Source organism: Haemaphysalis longicornis, unplaced genomic scaffold, assembly GCF_048455015.1.
Source record: "Haemaphysalis longicornis isolate Haplotype H1 unplaced genomic scaffold, Haemaphysalis longicornis Haplotype H1 scaffold_4, whole genome shotgun sequence".
NCBI classification, from domain to species: domain Eukaryota; kingdom Metazoa; phylum Arthropoda; class Arachnida; order Ixodida; family Ixodidae; genus Haemaphysalis; species Haemaphysalis longicornis.
In genome coordinates, this window is record NW_027526361.1 from 188,893,604 (window position 1) to 188,914,513 (window position 20,910).

The window sequence follows — 20,910 nt, forward strand, 5'->3', positions numbered from 1 at the left end:
GTTACGCATGGCGTACGGGAATAGTTGGACAGAATGAAGCTGGCGGCGCGGTTTTGAATAGCTTCCAGGCTAACGATATAAATGTTTACTCGTGGATCCCATACAGATGATGAGTATTCGAGCTTAGGTAGCACTAATGTTTTATAGAGAAGTTTGAATTGCACCGGAGCAAGGGAGAAGTTACGGCGTAAATAACAAACAGTGAGTTTATCTTTGTTTTAATAAGGTCAATGTGAGTCTGGCAGGAAAGGTTGTCAGATATTGTAACGCCAAGGTACTTGTAAGAGCTAACTTTAGTAAGGGGGGAATTATAAAGTGCGTAGTTAGTGGAAATATGACACGTTCGACGTGAAACTCTCATAATCTTGTATTTACTGACATTAAGGTTCATGAGCCATGTATCGCACCAAGATGAAACATTGTCTAAGTCACCCTGAAGGTCAAGGTTGTCAGAAGGGGTTTTAATTTCGCGGTAAATAACGCAATCATCGGCGAAAAGCTTTATAGTAGAAGAGATGTTATTTGGCAAGTCGTTAATGTAACTTAGGAAGGGTAGTGGGCCAAGAACGGATCCTTGCGGGATGCCAGAGGTTACGGGTGAGAGGGGGGAGTTGGATTCATTAGCAGTTCCAAATTGGGAAGGGTCTGTTAGAAAGCATTCAATCAATTTTAATATGTTAGCATCAAGATTAAGTTTGCTTAATTTTAGGTGTAGCAGTTTGTGTCACACACTGTCGAAAGCTTTAGGAAAATCGAGGGAAATACAGTCAACAAGAGAAGAAGCGTCAACGGAAAGAAATGGTCATTAGTAAAGCAGCGAAGCTGGGTCTCACACGAGAACGTTTTCCGGATCCATGCTGGTGATCACTAAGGAAGGAGTTGTGTTCTAAACAACTTACGCCATGTTCCCGGGGGCAGAGCCCTGAGGAGGATTCAAAGCAGCACTGGGCCGGGGTTGGTTGGTATGTAAGTATAGTTTAAGTAAGTAGTGTGAGCAGAGTTAATGTGTGGTGTTAGGGTAAGGAGACGCGTGGGTAAGGTGGTATGAATGTCTTTAATTAGGCAATGTAGGTAACGTCTAACTGTGGTTGTCGTTTCGCCTTGAGTAGGACTGCTTTGTGGTTGGTTGTACTTGCGTCAGCACTCACGTTGACGGGGATGTTGACACTGGCGTTGACATCGGCACTCATCCTAGCAGCAGCGGAGCAGAACCGGCGAAGACGGGTGTTGGAAGCAGACTAAACGGCGCGCAGCGCGTGTGCACACCTGGTTTATACGGCTGGTAGGATGAGAATGGAGAAGAGACGCGCATGCGCAGTGTGCACACAAGGAGAATGGAGGAGAGACGCGAATGCGCAGTGGAGTAGCGCACAGCGCGTGTGCACACCTGGTTTATACGGCTGTGAGAGGAGAGGGAGGCGTGCTCGTCTCGTGGCGGCCCAGGAATACACCGGCAACACTGTCGCTCCAGGAGCCATTAAAGGGTAAGACACCACCGGGCGTTCAGCAAGCCGAGCATGCACAAGGGCTGGGGGGGGGGGGGGGTGGCGTGGACGGCGCAACAACAACAAGGGAGGGACATAGCCCCGTCCATGAGATGCTTCGCATCTAAAACTGATTATATGCGAATAGATGACGTGTTGCATGAGCTTACACGGTATAGTTGTTAACGATATGGGCCTGTATTGCGGGGTTATGAACGTGAAGAGGATTTGTGAGGTTTCTGGTGAATAAACAGTTGGAAGTTGGCGCCTGTATCTGTGTTTCTTGTCTCTCTTGTCCCGTCTAGTTTGCGCCACGTTTTTTAACTTTGTTTGGATTTGTGAGGATTTGTCACCTGATTTGTAAAGAGGGACCCCGCTTTCAAGTCGCCCGGAAGGCAATGACAATCCAAAGACTGCGGGGAAAGCATACATAAAAATTACAGATGAGTAAACAGAGGTACAGTGAAACCCGTTTAAAGCGAACTGCAATATGCACTGCGATTAGTTCGATATATCCAATAGTTCGATATAGCCGAAACCGCTTATAAGGAACTTATTGTTACGAGTTCGCAATATGCGGGAGCCACCCCCCCCCCCCTCCCAACTCCGCAATCCCCGCATGCAGAAACGAACACAGTAAATTAGCCATTACCATACACAAAATATTCCATTTATTGCAACTAATCAATCTACTTTCCGCCTTAAATGCCTACTTTGCAAAAAAAAAGCGGTCATTTTTGTTTTTACTTTCCTTTTGGCGGCTTCAACTAGCATAGCATTCTCTACACGAAACGTTGTTTGCACCAGTTCGAGTCCGCGTCCGCCAAAATCTAAGCAGCATTGGCGGAGCACATCGACTGCCGAAAGCGCTTCATTTTCAGCGTCGGACGGCTTTCACTCGCGACATCATCGGGAACGCTGGCGAGCTCTTCCCACAGTTCACTGATACTTGGTCCGGACTCGCGGAATGGGCGGGTTCCATCGTGAGTCCCACGCGTCGGAAACAGTTACGGAAAGTGTCGGGCATCACGTCGCTTCGTGCGAGGCGCAATGTCTCAGTCGCGGCTCTTGCTCCGTGGTCGCGGCCATCCACAACTCAATCGCCGCTTCGAGACCATGCATTTCGGCAGCCATTCCAGGCGCGCAGAGTTCGATATATCGGATGTGAACTTCGTTATAAGGAATATTTTTCCCATGTATTTCTGTAACTGAAATATTTTTGTTGGATATATAGCATAATTCGCTCTACCCGGGTTCGTTATAGACGGGTTTGACTGTATTATGCAAAAACGTTGCACAGATACCGTCTTCACCTGGAGCACTGGCTAATTTCATGTTTTCGATCAATTTTTGTATGCCAACACAATCAAATATACGTGGTTCAATGGGAACAAAATTGTGAGTGGGGGTGTCGGGAAAAGAAAGTGCGGCAGATTTAACAAAGCAAGATGAAAACACAGACCTTAAATTGACATAACACATTTGTTTGGGTATACGGCTGTTATCATCATGAATTAATTTTATCACCTTTTTTTAAATTCATTTGCGCTAATGGTCTGCCAAAATTTCTGTCTGTTAGTTTCAAGCGGGAAGGGAAGCGTTTGTTGATAATAATTTTCTTTTGCGAAGGCGACTGCGCGAGCGTACTCGTCAGCTGCGTGAAGATAAGCGGACCACCTTTCCGCGCTGTTTGTTAGCTTTTCCCTTCGAAAAATTCGTTTCTTTTTTCTTTTCTACTCTGACTAAGATAGTGAGAGCTTCGCGTACGGCGTTGTAATTCCGGTTCGATCCTGAGCATGTTGCGCTTATTCGCACCGCACATATGTCCTGGTGTTCCTACTGCAGGACAGCGTGAGGAAAAGAATGGTTGAACAAGCGACGCCAAAGCCCATGTCGTCCTTCTCTGCAGCGGGTGCGGCTGATTCGCAGAAGGAGCTGAAGTGCATGGACGCAAAGAAGCGGAAGAGAGGGCTTTCTAGATGAAACTTCGGGTCATGGCTTGGAGATCCCTTCGAATTAGAGCGACGTCCAGGGGCGTTATTGCTTCCCGTCTCGAGATGTATGTGTGATGTGCTCTTTTTTCCCAGGAATCAGCATCCTAATTTTCGTTATACCCACATGAGAAGGGAGGCATTGTATATGGATACTACGGCCTTTGGAACTGCGGTTATAAAATTTGTTAGCAGCACTTCGGCGCATCAATACAACCGCTGTGAGCAAGCCCGAATGTGACAAGGGCAGCCGTTGTTGGTCTTTTCCAGTTGACGAGAGTCCGTTCCCAATCTTTAATTATGTCTGGATCCAAGTGAGGAGCCCGAGGAGTGGGACAAATAAATATTTATTGCACGAGCGTTAGCACCGCCGTCAGGCATCCACCCGATATGTGGGGGGGGGGGGGGGTGTAGCCTTTTCCGGGATTACATGGCCTTCGCTGGCTGTCCAGTCCCTTTCACTAGTATGCGCTGTGCGCCAGTGTCGGGGCTTCTCCTCGTAAGAGTGGGGATTTCGGGTAGGCCTGACGTTTCTTGGCACTCCCATATCTGGCTGTAGATAGTGCCGGGAAAGCGAGAAGGACTACAGGAGCTAATTATAGGGTGGGATTTATGGTATAAGGAAGGGTTCGATGGGGATATGAATGGGTTTTAGTCTTCAGAGGCTGGTAGCTTCTTGTCTGAATAAGCGGGAATTCAGGGCCGGAAATGTTATTCTGCTTTGGCAGTAGCGAGCCAGCATGTCTCAAAACTTGACCGGCGGTTCTGTCCTGAGTGCTGTAGGCGCTGGTTGTCCGTCGTAGATATGCCTTGTGTATATGCGCTTGCCGCATGGGAAGCGGCATGGCGTACCTCATTACCGACGAGGGATGGGTGTCTGCATACCAAGACAATTTGTGTCTTCGGTAACTGAGCTAAGGTTTTGAAGATGCAAAATGCCCTTTTGGAGATGTAACCCTGGAGATAATTGTGGCATGCTGTTGCGAATCGGTAAACACTGTGACTAGGTCCCCAGTAGTCGCGTCTACGCCAATGGCCACTTCCTAGGCGGTTTCCGAGTTTGCTGTATGGACGGTGAGGGCTGTAATTTCTTAGCCTGCTGTATTGGCAACGCATACCACCCAGGCTAACTGGTGGAGATAACGGAACGTGTTAGTGTACCTTGTGGGTTTTATGCCGTAGTTCATGTTCATAAACCTCTCTCGTGCGGTGCGGTGAGTCTGACTGCAAACTGGGTGCATGTGTCTTGTATGAGGCGTTACCCTAATATTTATGTGTAAGAGTAAGGCGTTCTAGGCATGTGATCTTGTGTTGTGCATGGTGTCGCCAATCTTCTTAGGGTGGCTTTTTCTGTAGTTAATTATTTCGAAGCGTTCTCTTTTCTATGTATGATGGGCATCCTTCATCTCTTCTAAGGTATTGTGAAATCCGAACTTATGCTATTTCTTCGACAACACCTTGGAGGGCAATCCTAGCGCAGCCTAAAATTTAAGTGGGCATCAGTTTTAGTTCTGATCCTCGTTCCCTTCTTCACTGTTGAAGCGCTTTCCATTTCAGCTATGCAGCCTTATAGGCTTGGCGGATGAAAATAGTTATACTTGCTTTTTTTAATTGAGACCCAAGTACGGCATACCGTGGGCGCATTGCAAACCTCTAGCCCTAGATAAAGATGCACCTTTTCTGTGGCTGCTTCCATTGTTGCTCACCTATGGATCCTGTAGATGTCCAGAGGGTGAGATCGTCTACGTAGAGCGCATGCAGGAATTGCAGGATTTCTTCCAGTATAGGGGAAGGGCCTTCACTGTAGTGTTGAGCAGATTACGAAGGCATGTGATTACAGCCACCGGGAAGCTGCTGACCAAGGCCAGGTGGCAATATATGGCGGGCGCAATGAGTGCTGCAGTTGCCTTTCCTTGGTATTCTAGCATGGACCCATCTGTATATAGCAGCACGTGTCCCTCGAGACTCCCCAAATAGGATGGAAAAATAACAGGTGGTCTCAAGTGTAGCGACTGAGAAGAACTGCAGAGACAAAAGAAATCGACGAAAATACACGTAAATGCTCTCTTCTGAAAGGGCGTCCCCAATACTAGTCACAACAACAGGCTAATGTGTGTAAACGCCGCACGTATGGGCTCCGCCAAAAGCAGAACACTGTGTGCACGTTTCCTACAATGCTACAACCAAGATCTGTGCATTCAGCTCCCAGAATGCCGAAATGATTCCTTCAGCAATGTTTTCACTTATACAAACAAAACATTCTGTCCGAGTTTATTCCTGTAAGCTGTACAAAATTGCCGTCCAAAAAAAAGTCTCACAGTCCTGCAACAAGTGCTTTTTTGACGGCCGTCAGTATTGGCAGAATGCTTGCAGTTGTTTGACCACCGTTATCTTGACGGCAGCCGCTACCGATGTTGCGCCACAACTTCGTGTCACCTCGTTGTGAAATATATTGGTTAAAGAGCTCATTTCAATGAACGACATCAAGGTTGCTTAAGATATCACAGTTCCAAGAAGTCGACTACACGCTAGTATAGTGTACGCATTGTGGTGTGCCATCGTCATTGGTAAATGCGTAGTTCACGTGGCCGTTGGGGTAGCCAGGGATCTCTTGAGTGCTTTGCGGCTTCTGGGCTGATTGATCCATCTGTATAAAAAGAAGAAGAGAAATATGAGAAGCAACAAAATTTATTAGTCGTTTGTCTATCCTGACTGCCACGTACCAGTGTATACCTAAATATGCGGCGTGATCGCAGAGTACGGCTACAAACCAACAATATGTCACGGGAAAACACGTTGGCAACACAAACTCAAAATAATGGTAGGCCTATCGTAATCATGAAACACAATAAAATACCTCAGATACCTCGTCTCTTTTCACGTGTTCGGACGCGAATCACGTCCCTGTCAGACGGCCATTTTCAATCCGGATTGAAGCGAAGCGCGATTGACTTCACGGTGCGTTTTGAATCCCGATTGAGAAGTTGCACCGGTTGCACTCACGTACGCCAGATGGCTCCAAAAATTCACTTGGCGTAAGGTCCCTAAAATTAATTTTAGGGACCTTAACTTCGCGTCCGGCGTCTGGTAACTTTGCATGGTCGTACGTATAGGTAACTATATATAAGTGTTACCGCACGCTTTTTGGGTCAAATTATTTTAAACAATTTCTGGCGTTCGTTGAAGTTGTCAACTGTTGGGCCATTAGTCAGCGGGGTCAAGAGTATCGCCGCTTTCATCCAATAGTGCTTGGAAACCTCAATTGTGCTTGGAAGACCAGGATTAGCTTCTAGCGGGATCGGTCTCGATCGCGATTGAAACTGCCGTGTAGCAGCGCGGATCCGGACTGAGCTTGATCGGGATAGACTCAATCGCTATTGAAAGTGCCCGTGTGACAGGGGTATAAAAAACACAAGAATTCACGGCCTCGTTGTCAGTGGCACAGCTGAAGCGTAGATGAACCGACGTGATGGATGGCAGTCCGCTGTACTTCAGAAATCCTGCTATCTGCTGGGTTTTATTGTTCTCTGTCAATATGTAAGATGCAGTCACCCAACGATACACACCAAAACCGGTGAAATTGTGGCGGTCCTGGTGAGCGTGATAAAAATAGATAAAAGACGTCATGCTGCAACTACCGCACCAGAGCGTCAACAACGACGACAAGGTGGCCACTGGCGCCCACGTGATAGTCACGCTTAATCTAACCAAAGCCTTCCACAGACGCAAACATGATGCAATTCTCCACAGTCTCCAGAAATTACAGGTGAGGGAGAAGACCCACAACTACATCAGGACATTCCTGAACTCCAGAATGGCACAGGTCAAGGTGGGACCCTATGAATCGCCTGAAATCTTAACGTGGAGCATCGGAACTCCATAAGGACCGGTATTTCACCATTTTTTCAACGTCGGCATGATCAACCTCGCCAACGAAATGAAAATCATAGATGAAGTACATCACAGCATTTACGCCGACGACGTCACTTTGTGGACAGCCGGGGCAGAGACGAAGAAATACAAGATCGCCTTCAATTGGCGGTGGACGCTGTTGAGCAATACGCCAGAACAATCGGCGTTTCCTGTTCTCAGGAAAAGTATGAACTTTTGTAGAGGCCCACATGATGAGGCCGAAAGCCCAAAGATACCCCATAAAATCACAGCATAACGCTGCGAGTAGGTGGTACCCCTAATCCCCGAAGTGGCCGAGATACGTCCCCGGCCTCCACCTCGAGGCCAACGGACATGACGGCAAGACTGTACAAACCCTAGAGAAGGCCGCCCATCAGATCACGAGACTACCCGCCGTGGTGGCTCAGTGGCTAAGGCGTTGCGGTGCTGAGCACGAGGTCGCGGGTTCGATTACCGGCTGCGGCGGCTGCTTTTTCTGATGGAGACGAAAAGCAGAAACGCCCGTGTGTTCGAGATTTCGGCGCACGTTAAAGATCCCCAGGTGGACAAAATTAACCTGCTGCTCTCCACTACGGCTAGCCTCATCGCCTACGTTGCATCGGCGCCTCAAACCCTACAATCAATCAATCAATCAATCAATCAATCAATCAATCAATCAATCAATCAATCAATCACTTAATCAATCAATCAATCAATCAATCAATCAATCAATCAATCAATCAATCAATCACAAGACTGATTGCGCGGATAGCCAACAAGCATAGAAGCTTTTTTGAGTTTGTTTAGATCGGGACCATAGTTCTTCTCGGCATGGTTCTCATCATCCTGAAATGTGTTGAGCGGCAATAATGCACCCACTAAATGAAATATTGTGGGTAGAACGAAATAACCGCCTTTCGTCTTCAACAGATCCAACAAGCAGAGAGTTCACGCACGGCCACTGCAGTGCTACTTGTAAGGGTGAAGGCAAGTTCAGTTTGTGAGAATGTAAAAGTACACTTCCAATTTCAATTAAAAGTTAGGTGGCGACTTCAATCTTCATAGCGTCAAAACCAGCAACATCATGCCCTAGTTCCTGCTATTCAGTGGTTGCAATGATGAATGGGGTAGTGGGATTGGCGCTAAAATCAACCCACATTATTTCCCTGTCCCATGTCCTGCGTACGCTTTTCCTGTCATCGTCCTCCGTTAATATAAAATTTGGGATCCAAAGTTAAACGGTGGGCAGGACCTGGATAGCTCTAATCAAGACATACGCCGAGAAGGACGTAGAGCATTCGTGTCGATGGGCATGGACGCAGACCATTATCATGCACTTTGAAGCGAATTTTGTTTAAAAACAATCCTCTTTCTTACGGAGGTAAGAGCCAGTTTATGCCTTTTTGTTTTGAAAAGCGGTAGCGCTTGCCGCTAGTGTTTAAGTGTTTTCGTGCTACTGCGTTTTGTTTATAATTCGTAACGGCATTCCAACTCATTGTTTTTCCCCCCACCACGTGCAATGGAACTCAGCAAGCGGAAATGATTGGGAGTTTTTGGCCTCGAAAGGAACGACGAGTATTTTAATTTCCTGCGCTGTGCTTTACTAATGCAATCTTCTTTCCAGAGTGCTTTCTATGCACAACGGTGAGACTCTGTAGTTACGTTCTGTAGTTGGGGCAGTAGAAGGCAGAGGCCGTCCAGCCCCTGTTGCATCCCTCCCCTGTACTTCTGGTAGGCATCCGCAATGCCTTGCACACATGTTATTGTGTGCTAGGCACACATTAACATGTGTGCCGCATGTTAGCGCTTTGAGGGTAAGTATTCCTATGCACATATGTGCCTAGGCACACATTCTAAGCACTAATCAACTCACAATAACCTCTTCACATCCGCAATGCCTAGCGCACACGTCAATCATCGTCATTGAGTTTATTTGTAAACATAATTTTTTGTTACCAGTGTCTCAAACGAAAAAAAAAACTTTACCAGCATTATCTCATAGCTGTGTCAGCCCCTGATGTTAACATGTTTCGAACGTTACATAAGGGTCTAAGACGAGCAGACACACGCAGCACACTTGCACACACAGACGGACAGACACGAGTTGGAACAACACAAATCAGAGATCTCAGCCGAAATTTAGGTTTTGTATTTATGACGAGTAGCCCGACCACCATACCTAATGTTTTATGATTGACTATGGAAACAGCTTGGAGCATTATCGCGACATTCAGTCCACTCACCTCTTGCTTCGTCGGCTCGCAAGTTTGTTCCTTGTCGCTTTCTTCTCCCTTTTTCATGTCCCGAGTACGCTGGTAGATATTCCGTAGGACCGGTGCTATTAAGTTGGGCTCTACGTCGTCGGCGTTCTTCAGGCCTGTGTGCAGATACAACAAATATTCTCCAGTTTTACCAGCGCTGTATGGAAGATGGCATAGCCATTGGTGCTGTTAAGCACGGGCTGTTGTGCGCTAAAAATTAGCTTAAAGAGTTCATCACATCATACATTGCAGACGCTCTTCTAAACTTTGTAAAACGTAAACAAGCACATGATCTGAGTGAGACGAGGGCTGAGGAAGCGATTAGCGCAGTCACTGATTTTTGGCCGTTTATGCCCTCTTTAGGCTCTAAAGTAATACACAAGCCTACCCACTCTGACGCTATTCAGCCTTGATGATGTTCGAAGCTGGTGGTTTCGGTGCTATATGTATAAAGAGGCTTATATTACCCTCAGCATGCGTTTATTATATTTTGTTACTAGCGCCTGGTCGCTCCTAAATTCCGCATTTTTTTAGCTGAGCGCGTTTGCTCTTGTTGATGGCCACGCCCGACAATCTTGTTTCATAGAGAGAATGCTTTACTCTGTCGTCTCTGTAGAGTAGACGTTTCGTCTTCGACCAACAGTAGACCTGATTGGAATGCACCGCAAAGGATAGTGGTAGGCGATAAACGCTGGCAGGGTACTCGGTTCATCGACGCTCGACTGTTGACCGCTTCTTCGGCGCCTTCGCTTTCTCTTTGCTTATTGTGAAGCGCAAGTTCGCTTCAATAAAACTTGTCTACTGGAGGAACCCTGCCTTTCTAACATACCTGGCAATATATATCACAGGAATTTATTGAAGCATTTCAATTTACCAATTCTTCCGCCACTGCAGCAGTGTGAGCAACCGAATTCAAGCAGCAAGAAGAAAAGTACCTTTTACACAAAAACAACCTCAGTAAAAGAATAAACGTTCATTAAAAAATACCTACAGCGCGAATATAAACAAGGGCACCGAAAGACTACGGGAAGACCGCTGACATCCGTCAGTGCTCGCCCCATTGTCATTGTGTGCCTTTGTTTATATTCGCGCTGTAGGTAGTTTTAAAATTAATTACCAACGGAGCCGAACGGTACACCTTGGTAATAGACTTTCACCTGTAATGGGACAGTAATTGAGCATAATTTGACATTATCAGTTGAATAACAACCCCCAAATGATATTACACTGTAGCTCCTGTCAGCCGAATGCCGCATTGGTTAAAGGCAAGAGATTAACGAAAAAGTTGGTAAGAGCCATTGGTGGACCTTGTAAGAAAGTGTGAGCATCTCTTCCCTCTTTCTCGAGAATTTGCGGCTCTCGTGATACGTATTGGCTTGCTCCGGATTCAGAAGGCCGTACAACCCGGCGATTCGCGCACGACCCCCGTAGACACTGTCAGCCGTGCTCTGCGCCAAACACCCTCTCAGTGGTCACGTGTGCTCACTTGTTTCCAGCGACTATTGGCATTTCGTCGCCGTCATTTCCGTTCCCTCTGCTTCTGCCGCCCACCACGGGTTAACGCCCCAATTTACGACGTGTACAAGCGGAGACGGTATTAGAAATATTTAGTGATGCTTTCCGGGCGTTAGCGTATTCGTGAGCGTTAAGTGGAGCTTACGCTGGTCGCGGCGCACCCATGGATAGTATTAGTACAGCGTTTTTTGTAGCGTGCGCTGACGCTTGTGGCGCCATCTGTTGAACCCAATGGGAAGTACCCAAATGTGACCGTTTTTTAGCTGGCCACGGCACGCTGTAGCTGGAAAGCGTTTTTTTTTCCAATGCGTGAGCGCGGGAATGGATTGTAGAAATCTTGAAATTATGATACAAATCCCCTCTTATCATTGAGTATTAGGGAAAATACGACACACACGTCGGGATGGTTTTACTCAACCGCGCAACGCCAAAGTTTTGAAGCAACACGGAGTGCTCGGCATAATAATTTTATTCAGCTCTAAAATATACCAGGAGCATGCGACAAATGCTACTGAGCATTGCATGCGACGCTTATGGGACGTGAAAATCATGGAGCGGGTAGGTTGACACGAAATGTAACGATACACTTCAGTCGGTTGCAGTAACTGAACAAAATATAGAAAGCATTCCTATTACTTACTTCCTCTTATTTGTGTAGTCCAACTACAAAACTCTTCACGTTTCACACACACAACATTCTCGGCTCGCACCCGAGTGAGGGTGCGACGACTGCGACTGCACAGGCGAAATTTCTTGAATGCCCGAAATAAAGACCGCCGGTCCGCAACAACACTGCGCGAATTCCCCCACCGCGATACGCACACAAACACCGGCACCAGCTTCGGGAGCCATCCTGGTTGACCTTGGATGTTCATTTCTGGCCGATGTGCATGCTGGAGATGAAACGTAGTCGCCTAATGAGAAACGCACGCGATGGTCCGCGTTTTCAGTCGGCGAACCGGCTCTCTCGCCTCCTGCCGCCAGCATCGACGGAGCAGCAGCCATTTTGGAAGCTCCCTCCTCGCCGTGCCGGAGCGTTCCGCAAGCGACCCCGAATACGTACGCGCCAAGCCGTTGCGTGCGTAGCAACGCATGGTCGGGGCGTATGCGTAGCGTATTGCGCATGCGCAGTCGTGACACGGAGCGAGCGCCTATTCACGGGTCCGCATGAGATGACGTGCCACGGGCGGGTCGCCGGAGGCACGTGGTGGGTCGCGCTTCCATTTGACGGCTCCTGGCAACCTCAGAAATGAGGCGAAGGCTGTGCCACTGCAGCCACGCGCTTTTTCAGTTTATCTTCTGAAGGGAGGATCGACGGTGAAAATTTCCGCCGACATGCCACATCTATTGCTTATTAAGAAAACCCTGTCTAGTAAATGCTAATTACTAAGAAAACAACGAACCTCCTTGAGGAAAATAAAGGCCTGGTTTCCATTAAAGAGAAAAAGAAATATAGGAGACAGCTTTATGCACGGTATTATTATAAATATCCTTCTTCAGTTGTGAAACATTTTATCAACCTTTACGTTTTAAATACTGCACAAACCTCCCCATCCTTGCGTCTCCCGTGGGCTGTCCTATTTCATGTACTAAGTACGTTCCCTGCATTGGTCTTCTTCTACCCCAGTACTATTTACCTTCCTGGTACACCTCGTACACCTCCTCTCTGCCTTGCGCACCACATGTCTCGCCAATCTCCGCTACTTTCTCTGAATTTTCACTTCTCTAGAACTGCGGTTGAGCGCCTCGAGTTTTATTTTCAAAAAAGTCAGCGTGCATTTCTGAGTTTTCTATTTGATATTGCATTTTCTTTCTGGTATATTTTCGAATGTTAGCGTTTCTTTTAACCTCAAATGGCGTAAAATGGCAAGAAAAAGAATAACATGTTTACTCATGAATCTGCAACAAGAATGGGGAAACTCCCTTGCACAAGGAAAAGGAAGTGAGATATTGAGTCCACATTACAATCAAACCGTGATTGCCTAACCTAATTATAATACACACGCACATGACAGTAACGTCTGTTGCCATTGCAAGTACACGTAAATATCTTTTTTATTAATTATTTATTATATTTATTTATTATTTTTTTATTGGTTATTTATGATTTTTATGTTATTTACTATTATATTGGGTATTTATGATTTTAAGAGTTATTTATTATTTATGAATTTGTTGTTGTGATTACATTTATACTGTAGCCTACAGACTTAGTGGATGAGGGCAGTGTTGGCACTAGACCCAGGAAGCTAAGGCATGCGCGTAAGAAATCATGCATTTCTACTGGAGTGGTGGCATCGTAGCAGGTTAGAAGTTTTACATGTGTGTGACACTTTCCCTTTCATCTGTGCCTGCGAGATAAGTAAGAGCCCCCCCCCCCCAACTCAAGGCTCGACCTTTGTCTTCATTGGTTGCTGCGTGTTCGGCTGCTCGTTCGCCCTGTTCCCTCTCGCGTTCCTCCTGTATGCATTCCCAGACTTCAGCACCTGCAAGGTCGAGCTCCCTGCTTACAGCCACGAGCTTTTCCAGGTCCAGCCTCGCTTAGTTATTATGAAAAAGGGGTCCTGTCGCGGACGCCTGAAATACTGCAACTACTTGCAGTCTGGCTGGCCAACGGATCACGCACACAGATACTGAACACTCGAGGAAGAGGCCGGAAACACTGAGTCTTTCGGCACACGTTTTTTTTTTAATTCCTAGCATTCTTTGTCGAGTATACCCACATAGCCAGGACTGCGTAACGCCCTGAATTTCCTCAAAAATGCAGATTTGGTGGAGGTAACACAGTCACTTTTAATTGTAATAACAGCGTAAATGGAGGTAATTTAGGGCACATTTTTAAAAAACCAAACAATGAGAAGAAATAAAATTCCCTTTTCACAATATTGATCTGACAAAAATAAAAATGTGCGTATTATACATCTCCCCACAAAACGGAAGAACTAACAAAAAAGTCGACTAATGAAATTTGGAAATACAAATAAATTCCGTAAACGGACCACTTCCGCAGTACGCCTTGCTTCTCAGAAAAAACACCGAATTAGCTAATTAAATTATTTCATCACTTTAATGGCATACATTTACATCATTCGCTAAGAGAAGCCAACTAAAACTCCTAAACAATAAAATAATCCATCATCTTTCGCTGCTCATAGCCAAACTTGGCTGCAAAGAACAAACACTCTAGACAAGCGGCATAAGAATGGTCCGCATTAATAGACAATTCTGACTATTAAGAGCTAGCACCGGCCAAGAATGTCATTAAAATAAAAAAAGACGTTTAGGCTCCCGTTGATGTGCCTTGTTCACAATGAGAAGGAGGGGCGAAAGTGATCCTGTTATGCCTTGTTCACAATGAGAAGGAGGGGCGAAAGTGATGCTGTTATGTTGGCTTCAAGATGTAACGCAGGTAACGTGCGTGCGGGTGTGGGAAGTTGCCGTCATTGCGTGGAAGTTGCCCGGTGTACTCTGTGGTCTGGAGTATCAGAGATTCAAGATAAAACCGTGAGGTCCAATATCCCTTTTTCGGTTATTTTAGCATTGGCAGAGCCAATGCTAAAATAACCGAAACTAAAAATAACCGAAATAACCGAATGCTGAAATAACCGAAATAACTAGGTTGACTAACATGGCGAGGTACTTCTGCGTGTTCGGCAATTGATCATTTCAGTAGACAATTCCCTTAATTTCTGCAGATTTCATATTGGCAGGAAAATGCAGAGGAAGCATGGCAAAAAAATTAATGTCTTTTCTCTCCGTGAAGAAAGATGACATGACCGAAAGATGAGGCCAGCGGGTGCACGAAAGACAACACCTTTGCTGGTAATTTGTGATTGTGTATACTTCCTGGCTAATTAGCTGAATAAAACTTAGAAGAATACCAGCTTTATTCTCGCAAACAAATATCCCGCTGTCTGCGTCACTCCCGCGTTGTAGGCATCTTACTGTTTCTGTAACACACTGACCATCAATTCGCCAGACCACTGAGAGGACATTGGACAGATCGCATTCGGCCATTTGACGTCCACGTTTAAACCACCCGCCAGCCGTACGGACATGTCACGAGTAAGCGCATGAGACTTATAGCTGCGTATGCGCCTCCCATTCCTCCCAACCCTTGTACGCATTAACCGGCAACCAGTTATGTGCGCGTGCTTAGACATGAAACAAACCATTTAAAATGTTGCACTGGAAGCCCTTTAAAGGGCCATGAAGACAAAATGCAAGTTCTGTTCATTCCAAAGACTGCCTCCTTAGAATAACGCTGACGAAGCTTTTATCACATACTTCACTCAAATAAGCTATATAATTAGGGGAAACAGGAATGGCCATGCGACCCGCTAGCTCATTTCCCGCAACAGAAACTATGATGCCATACCCGCCAGCTCTGCGATTGGCGGAGGCCGGCTAAAGCAAACGCAAACTAGGCAGAGCTTACAAGCATGCCAAACCAGCTATATGCGTTTAAATTTAGGGCACATTATTTTTATATCACTAAGAATGGTTGGACAAACACTGAAAGGTACGAGAGCCCGCGTAAACAGAGAAATACCGAGGCGTACTGTTGTTGGTACTGCGCGAACTATGCTTGGTGTACATGCACAGAACTTGGGGGCTTTGGTTTCTCTTAAACGACACTGGCCGATCGACGCAAGCGACGGTGTCTTACATGACCAAAGTGGTCGAGCGAGCACCATGTTTCACGAAACGAACATTTTTTCCACGAACAAGAAGAAGCCAGGCTTAAAAACGGTCGCAAACAAACCAAAGGCAGAAAACGGATTGCCGCAGTGTGGTGACGCCATCTAGGTTGACTAACAGTAAACAAGCCTCCGCTCCACACCAGGCTTAGCGGAAAGACGTGTTCTTATGATGCCATTTAAAACGACGTTCAAACGCACGTTTTGGCACCAGAATCAAACTTTTAGCTTAATTAAAATTGATTCATTTCGCAGTGAATAAAGCATCGTTTGCTTTCGGACATGCAAGCACTGGGGGTTACTATAGAACACGAAATCTTTAGAATAAAACAAACGTGTATTTTTTCTTCATGGCCCCTTCAAATTGAAGAAGTAATTTTGGTCCACAACGGCGGTCCAAGCCGGAAAGTTGCTGTCCCTTCGGGAGAGATTCGCAGCCACTCGACGAGCTGGAACTTGAGGCGTTAGTGGAGACAACAGCCGCTTTCCGTTGTTTTTGCGCCCATTCGTGCTTCGGTTTGGGCCGACGCTCCTCCTATTCCCGCTATTATTCCTCCAAGCGAACGACATGCGTCCGCCCTCAGGGAGTTAAAACTTGTAAACTCTCTGGCTTTATTCCAGCGGACAAACATGTAACTATCCGTTTCCGTCCTCCGTAGTAGGCATGGTACCATCTGTATAACTCACCGACCCCGGCCCAAACCACTGAATTACGGAGGACTGCTGACAAGGCTCATTGAACCACGAGACTGGCACGTTTAAATACCCCAGCAGCAAAACGGGCATGTCCCTGGTAGTAGAATGAAGCCCAACTCTGCGTGCACGCTCCCCTGCTTCGTACGCCGACACGTGCACCTATAAACCAGCTACTGGTGATTGGCGCATACTGTGCCGTGAAGGACACCGGCGAAAATGTCGGTCGGAAAGCCTTTCAAGCTCTAGGAGGAATATGGGCTCACGCCGACGTTCCACCGGGCAAGTTGTAGTGCAACCGCGAGGAGTTCGCAGTTAATTGGTGAGGAGGACGGCGGCAGCCGTTTTCGGTCATTAATTCTCCGCAATTATTTGATAAAGGCGCTACCACCGTTGTCAGCCGATTGCGCAGCTCTTGAAAGAGTCAAAAGTGGTGGCAATGGGGATCACAGTTGTGAAAGAAGGGTCGGCGGTGGCCAGGAGGAGCGCTAGAGCGGCGCCGCGAGTAAAATGCTTCACCGGAATAAAAACTGGGGAGGTTGGGCATATTCTGCTCCGCAGTAATTTTATGCGCGTGCAATGTAGCACCGCAATGCAAGCGTAGTCTAGTACCGTGGTGAACGCAGCTTAACGTGATGTCCCTCATAAAAATAATTTTTTTCGTCTGTTTACTTTTTGTCTCCTGCATATTGACTATGTGGCCTTTCTTTTGACTTTTCCTTTGTGTTACCTCTAGGACATAAGCAGGCTGTGTACTTTTAATAGACTGCCGGACAAACAGCCATGGTGTTTTACCTTTGTATGTCCTGGCGTGAAAATGAAGTTTAAATCGCTATACGAAGATTTTATTTTTGGCGAGTAGTCACCATCATCATCATCCTATCTACGCCCACTGCAGGGCAAAGGCCTCTCCCATTATTCTCCAATTACCTCGGTCCTGTGCCAACTGTGACCAATTTATCCCCGCAAACTTCTTGATCTCATCTGCCCATCTAACTTTCTGCCGCCCCTGCAACGCTTGCCTTCTCTAGGGATCCACTCTGTTACCTGTAATGAGCAGCGGTTATCTTGCCTCCGCATTACATGTCCTGCCCACGTCCATTTATCCTTCTTAACCTCTACTAATATGTCCTTAACACGTGTTTGTTCCCTGACCCACTCCGCTCTCTTCTTGTCTCTCAATGTTACACCTATCATTTTACGCTCCATTGCCCGCTGAGTCGTACTCAATTTAAGTTGAGCCCTCTTAGTGAGCCTCGAAGTTTCTGCTCCGTAGGTGAGTACCGGTAAGATACAGCTGTCATACACTTTCTTCTTCAGCAACAATGGTAGGCTGCTATTCATTATCTGAGAATGCCTGCCATATGCACCCCACCCCATTCTAATCCTTCTAATTATCTCTGCCGCATGGTTATGATCTGGGGTCACAACTTGGCCTAAGTAGATATATTCGCTTACCACTTCCACTGCCTCGCCACCTATCTCAAACCGCTGTGCTGTCCCGAGGTTATTGATCATTAATTTAGTTTTCTGCATATTAATTTTCAGGCCCACGGTTCTACCCTGTTCGTCCAGTACGGAAAGCATGCTTTTCAATTCGTCCCCTGAGTTACTTAGCAAGGCAACGTCATCAGCAAATCTGAGGTTACTGAGGTATTCTCGATTAACCCTTACGCCCACCTGTTCCCAATCCAACGTTCTGAATACTTCTTGTACACATGCGGTGAATAACATTGGAGAGATTGTCTCCTTGTCTGACACCCTTCCTTATAGGTATTTTACTGCTTTCCCTATGGAGGATGATGGTAGCTGTAGACCCATTGCAGATATTCTCTAGTATTCTTACATAATGCTCATCTACCCCCTGGTTCCGTAATGCCTGAATGACTGCTAGGGTTTCGACCGAGTAAAATGCTTTCTCATAATCTGTGAAGGCTATATATAGGGGTTCAGTATACTCAGCGCACTTCTCTATCACCTGATTGATCGTGTGAATATGGCCATTGTTGAATAACCTTTACGGAACCCTGCTTGTTCTTTAAGTTGACTGAAATCTAAGGTTGCAGAAATTCGGTTAGCGATTACCTTGGTAAGTACCTTGTAGACGACTGACAGTAAGCTGATCGGCCTGTAATTTTTGAAGTGCTTCATGTTTCCTTTCTTATGGATTAGGATGATGTTCGCGTTCTTCCAAGATTCCGTTACCATTGCGGCTATTAGGCATTGCGTATACAGGTTTGCCAGTTTTTCAAGTACAATTTCTCCGCCATCCTTCAAGAGGTCTGCTGTTATATGATCCTCACCAGGTGCTTTGCCCCCTTTCATTTCTTTCAAAGCCTTCCTTACATTTTCGGTCGTTACTGGTGGGATGTCTATCTCCTCTGAACTACTGTCTCGTTCGGCATTATCCTGGATGTCCCGGCTACTGTACAGATCCCTATAGAACTCCTCGGCCACTGTGACCATTTTATCCCTATTTGTGATGACATTGCCTTGCTTATCTTTAAGTGCATACATCTGATTTTTCCCCACGCCAAGACGCCTCTTCACAGCTTTCCTTCTACCTCCGTTCTTTACCGCGTATTTGATCCTCTCGATATTATACTTCCGTATGTCAGCTGTCTTACGCTTATTGATTAACTTCGACAGCTCCGCTAGTTCTATTCTGAAAGCTGCGGTAGAGATTGTCATGGTTTGCCGTTTCCTGGTTAGATCTTTTGTCTCCTGTGAAAGTTTACCAGTATCCTGTCTAGCCATAGTGCCCCCGACTTCTACTGCACACTCCGTGATAATGCGTGTAAGGTTGTCACTGGCTTCCTGTGTCGTAAGCTCGGCTTCCTCGTTAAGAGCGGAATATCGTTTTGCAGCGCCATCCTGAATTCTTTTACTTCACGTCTTACTGTTAGCTCATTTATCGGCTTCTTTCGTACTAGGTTGTTGCGGTCCCTCCTCAAATCTAGCCTAATTCGAGATCTTACCATACGGTGGTCACTACACGTTACCCTTCCGAGCACTTTCACATCCTGCACGACGCCAGGGTTATGGCATAATATGAAGTCTATTTCATTTTTGTGGTCCCCATTCGGGCTCCTCCAGGTCCACTTCCGACTCTCCCGCTTACAGAAGAAGGTATTCATTATGCGTAGGTTATTCCGTTCTGCAAACTCAACTAGTAGGTAGGCGAGTAGTATAAGTAGTAGTAGTAGTAGTAGTAGTAGTAGTAGTAGTAGTAGTAGTAGTAGTAGAGAAGTAGTAATAGTAGTAGGTAGGTGAGTTGTAGAAAACATTAAACCTGACTTGCTTTCTTCTCGTTCTGAGTTCCGCAATGATATTGCCCATGTGTGTACTCAAGGCAAAATGAAGTCAAAGGGCTTAGACCCATTTCCTCTGTGTTGCCTCTAGGACATTGGGTGGGAGACAGAACTCTTCATTGCATTATATTCTTTTTCTGAAGTGCCGTAAACTAAATAATCCTGTTGTGCTTACTCAAGCAAACATCAAGTCCAGCATGTAAGCCTTAATGATACTTGAAAGGTTAAGTTTTTTGGCTTAGCTAGTAAGTAAGAAACAATGCCGATGGTTTGGGAAAATTGTTGCAGCACTGCATATGTTATTTCGTGCTAGTGAGGTCTACTAAATTCATAGAATTAATAGCAGCAACTGGTACCTTTGTACAAAATGGTGGTGTAAGCAGGGTTCATATTGAGCGAGGGTAATACAAGTGCCTCCTCCTTCCTCTTACGAAAGAATGCGGGGAGAAGAATATAAGCAGCAGAAAATCTTAAAGCAGAACGTCGAATTGAAAACAAACTAAAAAGTGGCTTCCGATTGTCCTTATATTTGTTTTCCTTCAGGGTCTTTTTAAAATTGCTTATCCTTGCAGCAAAATACTGAAGTTGTGTACTGTTTATTGGGGCATTGCTTGCTATAGAAAAATATTGCGACAGAAAATAACAAGAGACACAGCCAGAGGAGAGCAATGATTTAAAACACCAAAATATAACCTAAGGCGGACAAACTTTAATTGAAACACAGAGTGAGAAAAAAGTGTTGATCTGGCTGGTTTCGAACCTCGACACATTGGAACTGTGAGCGAGAAATAAACCTCCGCCCCACAGCGGCAGCACGAATACGAGGCGTAAACGTAAGTGCAAATATTTGAGCGTGCACAGCCTCGCTAAGCGTCAATTTCGGTGAACTATTAATTGCCTGCGTGAATAACTTGACGCACGGTGTTCTTGTGTGCATATGTGAATGTTTGTCTGCAAGGAATTTTATTTTTGATGCGTCCGTTTTGTGTATGAAAAGTACAGAAGTGAATGCTTGTACGCTGAACAAAACACCAGAGTCCGTCATAGTGCACAAGAAGATGATA

The 20,910-nt window shown here is 46.0% G+C and overlaps 1 protein-coding gene across 7 annotated transcripts in view; it reads right to left on the minus strand.

Annotated features, from left to right (window-relative positions):
• Positions 1–5,732: 5,732 nt before the first annotated feature.
• Positions 5,733–20,910, minus strand: part of LOC144179594 (sodium-coupled monocarboxylate transporter 2-like) — a 213,792-nt gene continuing 198,614 nt past the window's right edge. For 6 of the 7 annotated variants that reach the window (XM_077708010.1, XM_077708007.1, XM_077708013.1 and 3 more), the window contains 2 exons: positions 9,610–9,743; positions 5,733–6,122 (listed from right to left, as the gene is read on the minus strand). In XM_077708010.1, the coding sequence (XP_077564136.1) occupies positions 6,037–6,122; positions 9,610–9,743 (220 nt within the window). In that variant the 3' untranslated portion in view covers positions 5,733–6,036. The remainder of the gene's footprint in view (positions 6,123–9,609; positions 9,744–20,910) is intronic. The other variant, XM_077708012.1, reaches the window with a different exon arrangement.